The 16444-nt window shown below is 41.9% G+C and overlaps 1 protein-coding gene across 2 annotated transcripts in view; it reads right to left on the reverse strand.

Moving 5' to 3' along the window:
• Nucleotides 1-16444, reverse strand: part of ZCCHC2 (zinc finger CCHC-type containing 2) — an 82724-nt gene that overhangs the window by 47945 nt on the left and 18335 nt on the right. For both annotated transcript variants that reach the window (XM_045005294.1, XM_045005292.1), the window contains exons 3-4: nt 10703-10779; nt 6466-6537 (exon numbers count right to left, since the gene is read on the reverse strand). In XM_045005294.1, the coding sequence (XP_044861229.1) occupies nt 6466-6537; nt 10703-10779 (149 nt within the window). The remainder of the gene's footprint in view (nt 1-6465; nt 6538-10702; nt 10780-16444) is intronic.

Below are 16444 nucleotides of genomic sequence, written 5' to 3' on the forward strand. Positions count from 1 at the left end.
TCTAAATAAAAACCTGCAAATTAACATCCCACACAAAGAGTAACGAAGGCATAGAAAAAAAGAAAGTGGCAAATTTCAGAAGTAGAGGTTTTTTTTTACTCTCCACTTCATGAAGTGGGCATTGGTCTCATGGACTAGACCACAGCAGCTAGTGGAAGCAGAGGAAACATGAAGACTCATGAAATATAATATTCCTAAGTCAAGTGTGAGTAGAGTGCCCGTCTTCATCTCTAGGACTAGGTGCTTTCATAAGAGCTTGTGTTCTATAGGTGTTTGGTTTTTAAGATACGGACATCAGAGACTTGGTGCTAAATTAGTGGTAATGAGAAAGGAGATTTTGACCACAGAAAATACGAACTTTAAACTCAAATCAAGTGTTGAAAGTAGGAATGTCTTAGACCAGAATGGAAATCTACAAACTGGGGAAGGCTTGCAGAGATCCACAGCACAAAAATCTTGATAGGTGTTCATTATCCAGGGATGCCACCTTAAATGACAGTTTAACTGGTCAAGACCTAAATTCTTGAAGTGCCTGCTTTGAAACCATTATGTAAAAAGTGAATTTGGATGCAAGAGGACTTAGTAAAATTTCCAAAACATACCTAAGTCAATCATCATGACACATGTGGGGACGTACAGATTTGAATATACTGCAAGTTCTCATGGAGATTCAGTTAATGAGATCTTTCCGAGATGAAATGGAAGTATTAGAATGACCTGAATAGTCCTTTGCTTTATGGGGTTTGTTGTAATGAAGGGGACTGAATTAATCTGTCCTAAATAGGGTATTTCTATTCCACAGAGTAGCCCTATGGAATTAATAAGATTCCCCTACCAGACATTGTAGAGGTGCATAGATTTCCCCATTATGCTTTCTTGGGCCACTGAAGTGAGGGAATCATGTAGCAGTTTGAGATGGAGATTGCAGATGCAGCCTTGGCACAGCTTCATTTCCCTTTGGAAGCAGAGCTTCTTTTTCTGTTACCTTGAAGAGTGGAAAACTTGAAATGGCTCATCTTGGCTTGTCGTTTGAGCAAAATTCCCTCTTGAATTGCCTAACCGATGGAGTGAACATTTTCTTCTAGACTTCAGCGACTGAACAGTCTAGAACCTTTTAAATGAGTTTCTCAAGAAACTTTGAAAGTGAGTGTTGAAGACTATTAGTCTAGGTAACACAGGAAAGAGCATTAAATCCATGATCTACTTATTCCAATGTCCTATCTGAGAGAAGCCAAACCTAGATGCAAGAAACCCTGCCGCAGGTAGATACAGGACAGACTGTCCTCACTAAGGTCTCATCTAATACAGTCAACCCTTGCAATAACGTGCCCCATGATAACACAAATTTGGATATAATGCAATCATAAGTTGGCTCCCCTTTAAGGCCGTAATACTATCCACGTTTTGCTGGAATCTTTTTTTTTAAATGACATTTATAAATAAACTGCGTTCTTCCGGTTTTATAGGATAAAGTGACTCATGGCCATTGCAGGCCCATTGCACTTAGTTCTCGGGTTGTACATGTGTATGGTGTTTGCCTATGAACTTGTTATTAATTTCCTATTTTAAAAAAATATTTTACAGTTATGGATACGCCAGTTCACAAATGCAAGTAGTTTTCTGCCCAAGAGAAAATTGTACGGCCTGGATCAACTGAAGAAGGACAAACAACTAACTCAGCTTGCTAGAGATCTAGGAATTAGCGAGTCCACTCTTCAAGGGTGGAAAAAAGAAGAAAAGCTCGGTAGCCTACCCTGCATTCTTGAAGAGGAAACTGGTTTACAGCATAAAAAGGTCAAGTTTGCTAATGACAAAAGCCTAGATTCAGCCTTGTACCAATGGTTTGTCCAGGCTCACTCAGAAGGAGTTCCCATTTCTGGCACTATTCTGAAAGATCAAGCAGAGAAATTTGATCGCCTTATCAATGGAAAAGAATCCAAAATTTAAGGAGAGTAATGGCTGGCGGGACAGATTCAAGAAAAGGCACACTATAAGCCAAGTTCTTGTGTCTGGGGAAATCCGCTCAGCTGATAAAGAGGCTGCCGATTCCTACCCAACTGAGATTAAAAAGTTGCTGGAGGAAGGTTGCTACACAGCCGATCAAGTTTACAAGTGCCACGAGACTGGTTTAGGCTTTAAAATGTTCCCCGATTGCACCCTCACAACCAGGACTGATAGTCACAAATGAAAAGGCTTTAAGCAGAGGAAGGACCGAGTCACTCTTGTTTTGCATCAACAAGTCTAGCAGCCACAAAGTCAGACCTCTGATGATCGGAAAAGCGAGGTCTCCCAGATGTTTTCATCATGTTAATATGAAGGCCCTTCCCTTCGAATACACCAACAGCAAGAATGCATGGATGAATAGCTCCATATTTAAAGACTGGTTCCATAAAACTTTCGTGCCAGCCGTTCTGGGTCATTTGCGAAAACTCAAGCAGGAGAAAAAAGCTCTCCTGCTGGATAATTGCCCTGCCCACCCCACAGTGGAAAATCTTGTCAGTCATGACGGCAAGATTAATGTCTCTTATCTCCCGGAGAACACTGTCAGAAATCCAGCCACTGGACCAAGGCAAAACTATAGTCGTGAAATGATCAAGCAGATGGTAGCGGATAACAACTCCTCCATTGACACATCACTGGCGTCACTCAACTTGAAAGAAGTCTGTCACCTCAGTGGGAAAGCCTGGGATGCTGCTATCTCTGCACGTTGCATTGAATGATGCTGGATAAAGGGTCTTGATCCAGCTTTTCCGTCATCTACACACAATGGTAACAACGACGAGCCTGAATTTACAAGATTCACTGAAGACAACGTATGTTTAGCCAAAGAAGCACTCAGAGAATATGAGCACAGTCATGATATCCTCAGCTGGTTTTCAGCAGATGACATCTGCCCCATATGAACACATCTCAAATGATGAAATTGTTGCAAAGGTCAGCGGGAAGAATAAAGCTGCACCACCAAAGCCCGAAACCAGTGGCACTAATGACGACGATGACGGCAGCACCTCAACTCCCCCACCAAAAGCATCTGAGGCAGTAAAGCACCTAGAAGCCAGTTTGAGGTGGCTGGAAACTCAAGACATGGACAGCAGCAAAGAATCCTGTGGCACCTTATAGACTAACAGACATTTTGCAGCATGAGCTTTCGTGGGTGAATACCCACTTCTTCAGACCTTCTTCTGAAGAAGTGGGTATTCACCCACGAAAGCTCATGCTGCAAAACGTCTGTTAGTCTATAAGGTGCCACAGGATTCTTTGCTGCTTCTACAGAACCAGACTAACACGGCTACCCCTCTGATACAAGACATGGACAGCGTCAAAATCCTCCAACTCAGAAGTATTTTTGACTTTGCTAGAAGCCAACAGTCTGCGGCAAATAAGCAGACCACACTAGATAGCTTTAAGAAGAGATGAAATTTAAAATTACGGAGTCATGCAACCAGATTGACTTTGCACTCTGCGCAATGATTAGTATTGTCGATTTCACATGTTTCTTTCATGTACATGTAATTAAATACTACTCCTATTTAAAACATGCTGGGATAATTTTTTTATTTTTTTTTTATTTTTATTTTTTAAACAAGACAAACAGACCGGCTTGAAATGGTAAATTTTCATAACCCCACTATAAAGTGATCCTGCATTTATCGTGATGGAATTTTGTGGACCCCAATTATCGTGTTATAGTGGGGTTTCACTGTACCTACTACTTGGAGAATGACTACCTACCAGACCACATGCTTATCCAGTTATCCCTTTCAGAATTTAACAAACTGTTTGTGTTAGCCATACAAATGTTGAATCCCTCTGTGAATTATGCCTTGGCCTCAGCAACATCCTGTGAGTCTAATTCCTTTAATCAGTTTCACTGAATGTCCAATTATTCTTGCACTATGAGGGTAGAACAGAAGCTCTCTATCTACCTACTCTATAGTATACAGTAGAACCTCAGAGTTATGAACACCTCAGGAATGGAAGTTGTTCATAACTCTGAACAAAACGTTATGGTTGTTTTCAAAATTTAACATTGACTTAATACAGCTTTGAAACTTTACTATGTAGAAGAAAAAGGATGCTTAAGAATTTTAATTTAAATGAAACAAGCACAGAAATAGTTTCCTTATCTTGTCCGTTTTTTTTTTAAATCTTTCCCTTTTTAGTAATTTACATGTAACACTGGGCTGTACAGTATTTGCTTTTTTTTTTTTATCTCTGCTGCCTGATTGCATACTTCTGGTTCCAAATGAGGCTGACTGGTCAGTTTGTATTTCTGTGTCTGTAACCCTGAGGTTCTACTGAAGGTTTTATACACTTATCATATCCCCCTATTTGTCTTTCTAACGTAAAGATGACTGGGAATCCTTCATACAAGGATTTTTCCATGACCGTAATCACTCATCCGTCTCTGAACTGCTCTAGGGGCAAGATAACTCATCAAAAAAGGTATCAAATACAAAAGCAGCAGCATGAGTATGTGTATATGAAAGTTACTTACCAGTAAAACTGCTCAGTCACACTGTTATTGGAAGTTGCACCAATAGAACAATGGAAACCACTAAAAGCAGTGCCCTTTCTTGCCAGACTTTATTCCACATGCTTGATAACAAAGGGACGGAAGAGGGAGGCAAAAGAGATCTGTTCCCCAATTTGGCAGAAAAACAACTGAAGTGACTAACATCTTCATCTGGCCTAGAACAGAACCTCTGACATTGGTATCATGTCTTGTTATAACATTAGACAGATGTATTCCCACCAGAAAAATATCCATGCTGCAACTGACTTTCAGGGATCATACTGGTACCACAGATTCTGTCTGAGTTAGTCTACCAGGATGTTGATCATCCCTATTAGGTAGTGTAATATCATTACAGCCATCCTGTGCCTCACTACTCTCAGAGACCCACTGCCTCTTTGCAGAGTCACTTGGTGTGGATCCCTCTCTATTTGTTAGAGACAGTATTTTACCATTATGGTGCTGGCCAATCATTTGCACCACATTGTGTAGCCAGTCTAAATTAGGGTCATACATACTTCAACTAAATCCATACCCGCTGGATTCTTAATAGTTAAATCTCTAGGCTTAGCTCTGCACCTGGAAGCAGACATGAACAGGCTTCTTAGCACTTGAGTGGTTACTAGAAAGCTGAGGAAGGTCTCTTAGGCATGGTCTACACTGGGAGTGGGGGGAGGGGGAGATCTAAGTTACGTAACTTCAGCTATGCAATTCAAGTAGATGAAGTCAACATACTGTGGTGAGTCGATGGCTGAAACTCACCCATCAACTCCATCTGCGCCTCTGCTCCAGTGGATTACCAGAGTTGACAGGAGTGCTCAGCAGTCAATTTATTGTGTCTAGATTAGACATGATAAAATCAACCCCCGCTGGATCGATCACTGTGCGTCGATCCCACGGGTAATGTACACAAGCTCTTAGAACCCTTCAAAGCTCTCACAGATCTAGAAGTCTCCCAAATGAAAAAAGCGTATAACATTCAAAAAAGTCTGGAATTGTATGCTGAGCAAGAAGGGTTTTCCAATATGAACTTAACTGTTATTCCCCTTTTGAGTAGCGGAGCTCCAAACACTGATAATTCATATGCACTGGGGTCCATCAAGATGCTCTCTGTATAAAGTTACATGTGCCACAGTTCCCGTTAACAGGGTAACAGTAACACCAGAAGCTATTCGAGCCACGCTCTCGTTAATGCTCTGAATCATTGGGAGAGGTAAAGGAAGATTCCCCAGGGTAGGCACAACCCAAGAATAGCCACTGAGGAATGGATGCAAGACCACAGTAGCTAGGATGATAGTACTGTTTTAACCCATTTTACAGGACACAATGGACATACAGCACAAATATCTGCTAGTTTACTCATATTTTGTGAGCTCCTCAGGGAAGTGGATTGCATTTGTCTCTACAACACCAGGTAGAAAATTGTAAGAAGTTTGGTATTCTTGGCTTTGCACCAGTAATTAAGTTATTTTCCTAGAGCAGTACTAACATGTTTGTTAGCATCCATGTAGACCATGTCCAGTGTTAGCTCCAAGCTCCCCTGGGAGCATAAAGAAAGCCAGCCTTACAGCTTTATAATAGCTCAATTAGAACCAAAAGGGTAGGAAGGGTTGTCTCCCATCTCAAACTACCGTCTCCTGCCAACCAAGGAATCTTATCCTTTGGTTCTTGATAAAAACCATACCTTCTAGTCCTGCTTAGGCAGAAGGATGGTCAACATACTTTGGAAAGAAATCACCATACAATATACATTCCTTTAAATGGAATGGTTAACATACATTGGTATTCATTCAATCAGTGCTTTCCTGAAAGCCAAGAGTCTAGCAATATTCTCAAGCTTCTGTCATTGAAGCTCAAGAGCCAAAATCATCGTCTACTAGTGCCCCATCCCATGAAATTGTAGTGTGATGTACAGTACTCTTGTAGGTTGCTTACACTTGAATACATACTTTTAGTAGGAACTCCTGCAGCTCCTGATGTGTTTTTGTTACACATGTTACGGAAAGATCAGACCAGGTTACCTGATAGGAAGGGAGAGGAGAAGAAAAGGAACGTTACATCATGTTTCTTTCCTTGCATTATACTAAATATGTTTAGTACATCTACAGCACTGTCCATTTCAAGATGGTATACAAATACCCACTGCAATTAAGTATTAATATCCATTTTGGCAAAATATAGATAGTAAGGGCCACACTTTCAAAAGGAGACTACTAACTTTGGATATCCTCTAAAATAGTGGTTCTCAACCAGGGGTCTGGGGTCCCCTGGGGGGCTCCAAACAGGTTTCAGGGAGTTCTCCAAGCAGGGCCAGTGTTAGACTCACTGGTGCCCAGGGCAAAAAGTCAAAGCCCCACTGCATCGAGCTGAAGCCCAGGGCCCTGAGCTCCATGACCTGGGGCTGAAGCCAAAGCCTGAGCAACTTAGCTTTGCGGGGCCCTGTGGCATAGGGGCCCCATGCAATTGCCCTTCTTACTACCCCCTAACCCTGGTCTCCCTTTTTATATGCAGAAAACCAGTTGCTGCGGCACAGGTGGGCCATAGAGTTTTTACAGCATGTTGGGAGGAACAAGCACCAATAAATCAATCATCTCCAGAATGCGAGAGAGTGATGGGGGGGAAGAGGGGGAAGAGAGAGAAATCAAGCTGGACACACAAGATTAGCACACACTTGAAAATTTGGGCCTAAATTATGCATCTGAGGCTATACAACTAAATTACTAGAAGAAGCAGTATTAGTGCTCAGTAATCACTGGCTCCCAGTACCAGACACAAGCCCAGTAAACCACAGTTTCTTTAGAGAAGAGGATTCCAAGTGAGGCATACAAAATTTAGTTCCACTATTCCTACTTGGGTAAGTCAAAACCTCTGTTCAGTTACTCTAACTGTAAAATGATATACTTAGCTCTCTCAAAGTTAAGGAGTTTTAATGTTTAAAAAGTCATACAAAAGATGGATGTAGAATGCAATAAGTATTGCAAAAGTTTGCATCAAAAAATGTTATGAAGTTAGAGTAGACTCCATATTCTGGTATGTGTTTATACACTGTATCAATGCTTCTCCATGCTTTGCTGCACTAGCCAATATGTGAACAGCAAAATAAAGCCTCCATATAATTACTTTTTAAGTGAAGAGTAAATTATTTCCCCCTCCTCTGCTAAATGGCTCTGTTTTCTAGCTTCAGACCTAACTTCAGAAGATCCTATATACCAGGAAGTGGAGCTGATAGCTCAAAATAAGAGAGTATTTAGCAATAGCTGAGTGGCTCTAACCATTACCATTTTCAATCCAGATCCTGGAGAGCCTTGTAAGCTGCTATGATTGTGGAGGATGAGAGTTTCTAGAACCTCATATTTATTGAAGGGTAGAGAAGAACTTACAAGGCAGACCCTTCAAGTAGTTTGGAGCAAAAGGAAAAAGTTGAATAGCCAAGATCTAGTTGTTTGGGTTCCCAGATGTGCTGGAGAAGGAGCTATTCTCCACCCTAAGAGTACAAAGGGAGTGGAGCTGGAGAATTCACTTAAATGCTTTCCAGCAAGTCTCTGCTCCCTTCCTACTTCATGTGGGATTTCCAGACTGCTATCATGACAACCTGCAGACTGGCTCTCTGAAACACCTTTGAGTTACTCATGTTTATGTCACTAATGAAATGATTATGCGATGGCTGGAGATGGTTGTCTAAAGGGTATGTCTATGCTGCAGATGGGAGCATGCCTCCCAGTTGTTAACTTTGCTCAACTAGTGTGTTAGAAGTAGCAGTGGGTGCAGGGGTCAGCAACATGTCTGTACATGGACACATGTCTCTGCAGTAAAAATGTTGAGATCCGCAGTAATTTTTTTAAAAAATTGAATGGCATGTCCATCACTAAGTACAGTAATTTTGTCAAAGGTCCATTGCATAACATGGTGGGGCCGACTGCTAGTGTGGATATTGTGGCACAGGCAGTAGTTTGGTCTAGCTATCAGAGCTCAGATCCAGAGGGGTAGGCAGAGTTGGACTCTGGTGGTTAGCTCAAGCAGCTGCCCATGCCAGTGTCCAACCTACTATTTTTAGCATGCTAACTCAAGTAGAGAGCACAAGTCTGTCTACTGGGCAGGGAGGCATGCTCCCAGCTGAAACAGACATAACCCAAGTTTCTGGTTGTTCTCAGAGAGCCACTTTTACACCAGTTAAGATTGCTTCAATAATAACAGCCTGTGCATCTGCAGTGTGATACATTTTGCAGACTAAATTCTAAATTAATGTGCTCTACAACATTATGGTTTTCTGTCCCCCCAAAACACAAGTGAGATTTTTTTTTTTAAACTTTAGCTCCAAACTTAAAAAAGTTTTTGCCTGGGAATATTGTTACTGTATATTTTCATGTCTACTTGTCAGTGGCCCATAAGGTTAGCTGCTGAAATACCTTGCTTTTATATAGCACTTTATTAACAGATCTCAAAATGCTTTGCAAAAGATTAGTATCATTATCACATTTTACAGATGGGGAAAGGAATCAAACCCAAGCCTTCTGAGTCCCAATCCAGTGCCTTATGTACTTGGCCACATTACATAGCATTGACTAGGGACAAACTGTAAGTTGTCCTCATTTAGTCAAAGTAGCACCAGTTTACAGAATTCACGGATACACAGTATTAATAGTCTAACTCAGGGGTCCCCAACGCGGTGCCCCTGGGGCTAAATGCGCCCGCGTCTTGGCCAGCAGTGGAGCATCCGCCGAAATGCCCCTGAATTTCTGCCGCATTTCGGCGGCGACGCCTCTCGAAGACACCGCTTGCTGCTGACAAGCGGCGTCTTCGAGAGACGTCGTCGCCGAAATGTGGCAGAAATTCAGGGGCATTTCGGCGGATGCTCCACCGCCGCCACAGTCCTTCGTCTGGTGCCTGCCAGACGAAAAGGTTGGGGACCACTGGTCTAACTTAATGCACTTCAGTATAAAAAGCTATTTTTCTGAACTAGTAGCAAAGCCAGGGGTGGGCAAACTTTTTGGGGCGAGGGCCACATCTGGGTGAGGAAATTGTATGCAGGGCCGGGGCAGGGCGGGTGGAGTGCGGGATGTGGAGGAAGGGGCTCAGGACAAGGGATTGGGGCAGAGAAGGGGTGCAGAGTGTAAGAGGGGGCTCAGGGAAGGGGGTTGGGTGCAGGAGGGGTGCGAGGTACAGGCAGAGAGCTTAGGGCAGGAAGTTGGGGGGCGGGGGGCAGGAGGGGTTTGAGCTCCAGCCCGGTGCCGCTTACCTAAAGTGGCTCCGGGGTGGCAGTGGCGCACACCAGGGCCAGGGCAGGCTCCCTGCATGCCTGCCCTGTCCCCACGCCACTCCAGGAAGTGCTGCGGCCCCTGGGTGGGGGGGGCCAGAGGGCTCTGCGTGCGCACATGGAGCCCTTTGCCTCCCGGCCCGGGGGCTGCTTCTGAGAGCAGCACCAGGCCTGCAGCACCACCAGGGGTAATCCCGCGGGCCGGATCCAAAGCCCTGAAGGGCCGGATCCAGCCCGCGGGCCATAGTTTGCCCATCCCTGAGCAAAGCACTACTCATTTCTAATTGGTAATCAACCCCCAATCCCTGGTAACCATCAGATCATTGTCTCTGGATATTCTCATGCTTGTGGGATGCACCAGGTAGACCTTCCAGAAAGCAGTGCTTGTCAGGGCCACCTTTTTGTAGTATCAAACATTCAGAATATAGTTATAAAAGGGCCACATGGCCTTGAATGCCTCCCTGACTTCCATACTACTGGTAGCTGCAGAGACAAAACCTCAGGACAAATATTCGGTATTTTTACTAAGAAATTAAACAGTTTTAGTATTAAATATTTTACTAGTACTCTGTTTTAGAATTATCACAAGCATACAGCTCTCCAAGTCTGGGTTAGACCCAAAGAGGCCAAGATTTTCAGGCATATCATCCCTCTGGAGTAACACACACTACATTTAGAAGAGGCCTAACTGGTGCTCAGTATGTTGTATCTTCAAACCTCAGGCCTGGTAGTACAGGCAGCATTTGCGCCATACCTTAATGAAGGAGGCAAAGAGCAAGTGTCTTAGAATACTAGACACCACTTTAAAAGAACTAGTTGGGAGAGAAATCTCACTAAACACTAGTACTTTAAAAACAATTTGTATATCCCAAAGCGGTGTTAACTTCATATTAAAAAGATGTACTTTTAAAAGCCAGCTGTTATTTGCTTACTTTGAAGGTGTACTCCAAATGTTTGTCAGCCCTTTTTCTTGGTACTCCTTTCAGTGTTATCTTCTCAATGTGTACAGCTGAAAGAAAAAAAACAACAACAATTTGTTGTATTAGGTATAGGTCTGGTTTGAAAATGTATTTATCTGTTATGACAGCATCACCACATCAGAGAATCATGCATCCTCGCTGCCAGTTACTTTTTCTTGGGCAAATAGGAGCAGAAGCTCATGGTCCTGCTGCTCAAGGAAATAAGTTTCTTTGGTCTGAAAACCACTCTTCAAAACTAGATTCTCAACACTGATTGCCACCATTTTGTGTATTTCTGTCCAGATGTATTATACTATATTAGAGATGTGGGCATAAAACCTTACACAGTCAATCCAGTAATTACTGTCAGAGAAGAGAAAGCCTTAAAATAATATTGTAAAATAAATTATGCATTTATAGCAAAATGTTTCTGTGCAGCTAACTGAAAACAGTCAACTCCTGTGCCTTGCAGTCCCATTTTGCAGGAGTCAAGAAATAGGGCCCACTAAACAGAAGGCAGGGTTTGTAAGTCAAAGCGAGAAGAGAGGTAACATGTAGAATACTGATAGACGTATGACAGCATGAACAAGTCAATGAACAGAAAAGGGGTGGGGAGGAGAGAAGGATGGTGAGACTACTGGAAGAGAGAAGTACTATATTAATATTGGCAGATTTTGAACTTGTTCATACGCAGAATTACTGAAAAAGAGCTGAAGAGATTGAGAATAATAGTTCCAGCACCCAGACACACCCAGTAACAGGCCGGGGCAGTTTCACTACATTGCATTGGAGAGGGTGGGCTACAGGCTCTATACACCCTCTGAACCCTCCACATGGTCTCCCACACCTGAGAAAAAGGGGGCACTCCTTGCTGATACTTGTTAAGGAGATATGGTGTTGTAGACTTCAAATACTACTCAAAACTTGAATCGGTGTTTTTCAGGATGTAACTTGTAAGAAAGATTCTGTATAAAGCTGTTATGAAGCTGAGAGGCTCCTCTTATCTGGTTTCTCTAAGGCCTGGTCAATGCTACAATTAGGTCGACGTAGGGCAGTTTACACTGACCTAATTATGTCCGTGTACACAATACAGACTCATCCCGCCGACGTAGAGTGTAACTACTCCACCTCCATGTGAGGCGTAGCGCTTATGTCAGTGTAGTTAAGGAGACACAGTGTATTTGTAGACCAGGGGTAGGCAACCTATGGCATGCATGCCAAAGGCAGCACGCAAGCTGATTTTCAGTGGCACTCACACTGCCCGGGTCCTGGCCACCAGTCCGGGGGACTCTCCATTTTAATTTAATTTTAAGTGAAGCTTCTTAAACATTTTAAAAACCTTATTTATTTTACATATAACAACTATTGTTGTATATTACAGACTTATCGAAAGAGACCTAAAAACCTTAAAATGTATTACTGGCACGCAAAACTTTAAATTAGAGTGAATAAATGAAGACTCGGCACACCACTTCTGAAAGGTTGCTGACCCCTGGCGTAGACACTGCGTTATACAAAAGTGGATGCAAGTGTCTTTTCAATTTCACAGCTCTATGCTGGGAGGCGAGAAGCCCAGGCGGCAACTGGGCTCCCAGCATGAAGCTGTGCAGGGCTGAGAGCTCTGGCTCTCAGGCTCCCATACTGCCTCTCTTCAGTTGGTGGAAGCGCTTATAGTGAGGATGCACACCACTGACAAAAAAGGAGGGTAGTGGTGACATCAGCCACTGCAGTAATTCCTGCCCTGGCTGTAAGTCGACCTAATAAAAGTGATTTTGGGACATAGCATGACATGCCCCAAGTATGCATCAATATAAAGAATCCATTTCCTTACAACCATGGGCTGATCTTGACAGACCTCATAAGTTAAGTAAGGTCACAACATTAGCATTTGTATCAGCGACCTTGAAGAAGGAAAGACATGGATCTTTTGTACAATTCTGTCTGCTGGAGATTCTCTCGTTGTTCTGCTCACTTTTTTTTTAAAAATTTATTAAGTAGCAAGCTTGTTATTTCATCACTGAAAAAATTAAGGTTGAAATTGTTAAAATGTTAGGTAATTCAGAGATAAGGAATCTTAATTAACCTCCTTGCATATATTCATTAGAATAGGGTTATTCATTCTTGCCAAATCAGCTGCAATATTATCACCTTATATAACTTGTACAGCTTCTGCTCATACTGCATTTAAATTTAAAAGTTTCAGTAGGTTAGACATCAATTTGTAAATGCCAGTTCCAGACTTAAACAGCTAAATTAGTAACTGAATCTTGGATAAACTGGAACAAGCAACTACACAAACCTGAAATCCTATAATCCCACAACTCCTGAAATACTTAGTTTCCAAACCATAAACAGTATCTTTTATAGCTAGGAATTTTAAATGTCACTTCCCAGTTGTGTGTGTTTTTTTTAAATTGTGAGAGCAACTTGTTTTCAAAGTAACAAGAGGAAAAAAAAGTGACCTTACCCACCAATACATAGACATTTAAGTTAGCCCAAAAATTAAACAAAAAAGTTTCAAGTTAAGTCTGCTACACCTGTCACTTTAAGCTCAAGAACTTAAAGATAACAGAACAGTTAACCTTACAAAATCTTCAACTGCCTATGTTAACAAATGCATTGTTTTTAATTATAAAGAAATATGCATTGCATAATACCTTGAGTCTGGCCCTTGGGAGGGTCCTTAAGAGGTATGGTTAAATGGGAAATACCAGTTAACGTTTGCATACAGACAGAAGAATTCTTGGTTTACATTCTTACAATCATTTGATAATGATGTACATGTAATTATGACATTTCACCATACGTTTATGATTTAATAGGGAAAGTGTATGCCGACTAGTATTTGAGGCTGATCCTAACTATGTGTGTGCACATTTGATATTAATATTGAAAAAGAAACTAGTATTTTATTTTACGCTATTTAAGACTTGTGTTGAAATATTTATAATATTTAAGGAATAACTATGATGCATTTATTATGTAGGCAGTGTAAGATGTGTAATGTCCTTTACTAGTCATTTTCTTGCTTTTCAATGCTTTAGATTGTCATCAATCAGAGCACTAACATTGTAGTTACCTCTAAGCAGCCTATAAGTGTTTCTGAAATAAAGACTTAGTTTTGTAATTTCCTACGTTGCTTTTTTATTTATGTTTTTAAATAGACTTTTCTTCCAGAGTCAGTGTTTTTAAGAGTTTAAGTAAGTGGATGGATTGGTCATCTAGTTAAATTAAGTAACACTGGCTAAGATAATGGTTCATACATAGCTCAGACTCATTCTGTACACAATACATATTCATGCTGAATGTCAACTTAGTATGCATGTGTGCATTCTACAGCTTACCATCATTCTAAACATCGTTTTAAACACTTAGCTACAATCAAATTACGTACCAGAACCAAGTCTAGAAGCTAAAATCTCTTGTTTTCCCAGTCAATTTCTAACCACTTATAGTGGTTAGCACAATGGGGCTTCAAACCCAAGACAGAACTTCTGAGATGTTTTTGTAATATGAAGATAGTTATGCCTTAGTTCTTTCCTCCAAACTCAACTTCCCTACAGTCTAATTACCCCATCTTGCAGTGTTGCTTTGCCTTTTGAGTTATACATACAGGAACAAAAATATATTTTACAGCTGGCTTGAAAACAGAGTTCTGAAGTCATCTATACGAGAAGAACTGGGGTTTACTGGATAAGATATATGATTGCCACAAGTTTCCAAGTTACCTGAACTCTACTCAGCGATCCCACCTGGAAGATGCACTACACACTCCTGGATGAATTCTGCACCACTGCTCGGAGCAGCCGGTGAAGACGTAAATCAGCGTGGGGGGTGGGAGAGGGCTGACGTTCGTGGGGAGACATCAGTTAATGCCAGGGGGTGGGACTGGGCAGGCATGCAATTGAATGAACAAGAGAGACTCTGTCCTTCTGGCTCACTATTGCAGCATGTCTGGCATGGAGGGGCTTTGGGGTGTTTGGAGGCAGGCTCTGTACTCTCAGGCAGAATATAACATAGCAGCCTGACTACTTAGTTGGTCCCACTATTAGTGATTTGTTCCTATTCTTAGTGCGTCCCCCCCAGGAGCATAAAACGTGTAAAAGTTTTAAGGCTCCTTTACATTGCCAGAGAGGTATAAAGGAGCCTTATTGTAAAAGACAGTAGGACCATATAAATGCTTATGGTGCTTCAGTGATTAGAACTGGTCTAATTTTTTGGACTGAAAAATTCTCCGATCAAAATGTGCTCTATGAACTGTCTACTACTAACCTTTCTGAAAATGGTTGGCAGCCGATATAAATTGTGAGTTTGATTCCCCAGGCCTCACTTGCTCTCCAGTTGCCTATGATGTAATACTGAGCATATGGCTGCATATAATTTGTTGACTAATAAACTAGAAATAAAGGGTCAAACCTAGCTACGTTACTATTAGACAAAGGGGGTTTGGATATTTCCTCCAATTCCCTACAATCCCATTCTCCATCCATTGTATTGTAGTTTAAATAATTTACCAAAATAATTGCAACTGGCAGGATTATATTGCATTGACAAATAAAATATGGAGAATTTTAAAATATTGTGCACAGAATTTAGTTTTTGTTGCAGAATTACCCCCGGAGTATCTATATATACATACTCCCTAAGCAAAGAGGGCGTTTTTAATGAGGAATGCAATAGAGTAATAGTTTGTCTAGTTTTCCATGATGGTAATCAAGTGCGACTCATTTTCTTCAGTATTTCACTACTACACTTTTAAAACTCCAAACTGGAGTTGTAAAGAAAAGCAGAAGACTCATTCCCATTTACGTATTTTGTTAAGCTAAAAACATTCCAAATAAAACCCTCATGTAATTGCCACACCTGATTATAACATTGAGCAGGAGAAGAAAACCAAGTAAGAGAGGATACAGCAATGGAGACAGGAACAGCAATGGGTAGGAGAATGGACATTAAGAGGAAAGATACCTGACTATTAGTGCCAATGCCAGTGAAGCTAAGCAGTACTGGCAGTAGAATGACTGTACCCAACTGGGTGAGGAATCTGGGCGAAGTCAAGCAGAAACAAGTACACCTCTACCCCACTATAATGCGACCCGATATAACACGGGTTCACATATAGCGCGGTAGCAGTGGGGCTCCGGCAGTGCTTTAAAGGGTCCAGGCCTCCAGCTGCTGCTGGGAGCCCCGGCCCCTTTAAATTCCACCAGAGCCCTGCCGCCGCTACCCCAGGGCTGTGGCAGTGGGGCTCCAGCAGCGATTTAAAGGGCCGGGGGCTCCCCGCAGGACCTGGAGCCCGGAGCTCTTTAAATCACTACCAGAGCCCTGCTGCCCCTACCCCGATATAACAGGGTTTCAGCTATAACGCGGTAGGGATTTTTGGCTCCCCATGACTGCGTTATAGCGGGGTAGTTGTGTATGATTTTTGTACGCCAATACAAGGAGTCTGGAGAGCAAAATAGAGGAACCAGAACTACTGGTGCAGGAAGTGAAACCAAGTATCATAGGGATAACAAACATCATGGAACAGTAGTCATGACTTGAGTATAAGTATTGAAGGGTATGTGCTGTTCAGGAAAGATAGAAATAAATACAAAGATGAAGGAGTTGCACTGTATATTAATGATGAGGTAGACTGCAAAGACATTAGAAATGACGGAATGGATAACAGTCTGTTTGGGTCAAAATCACTTAGTAGAACCTCTGGTAGCTTTC

This window comes from Mauremys mutica, chromosome 2, assembly GCF_020497125.1.
Source record: "Mauremys mutica isolate MM-2020 ecotype Southern chromosome 2, ASM2049712v1, whole genome shotgun sequence".
Classification (NCBI taxonomy): Eukaryota; Metazoa; Chordata; order Testudines; family Geoemydidae; genus Mauremys; species Mauremys mutica.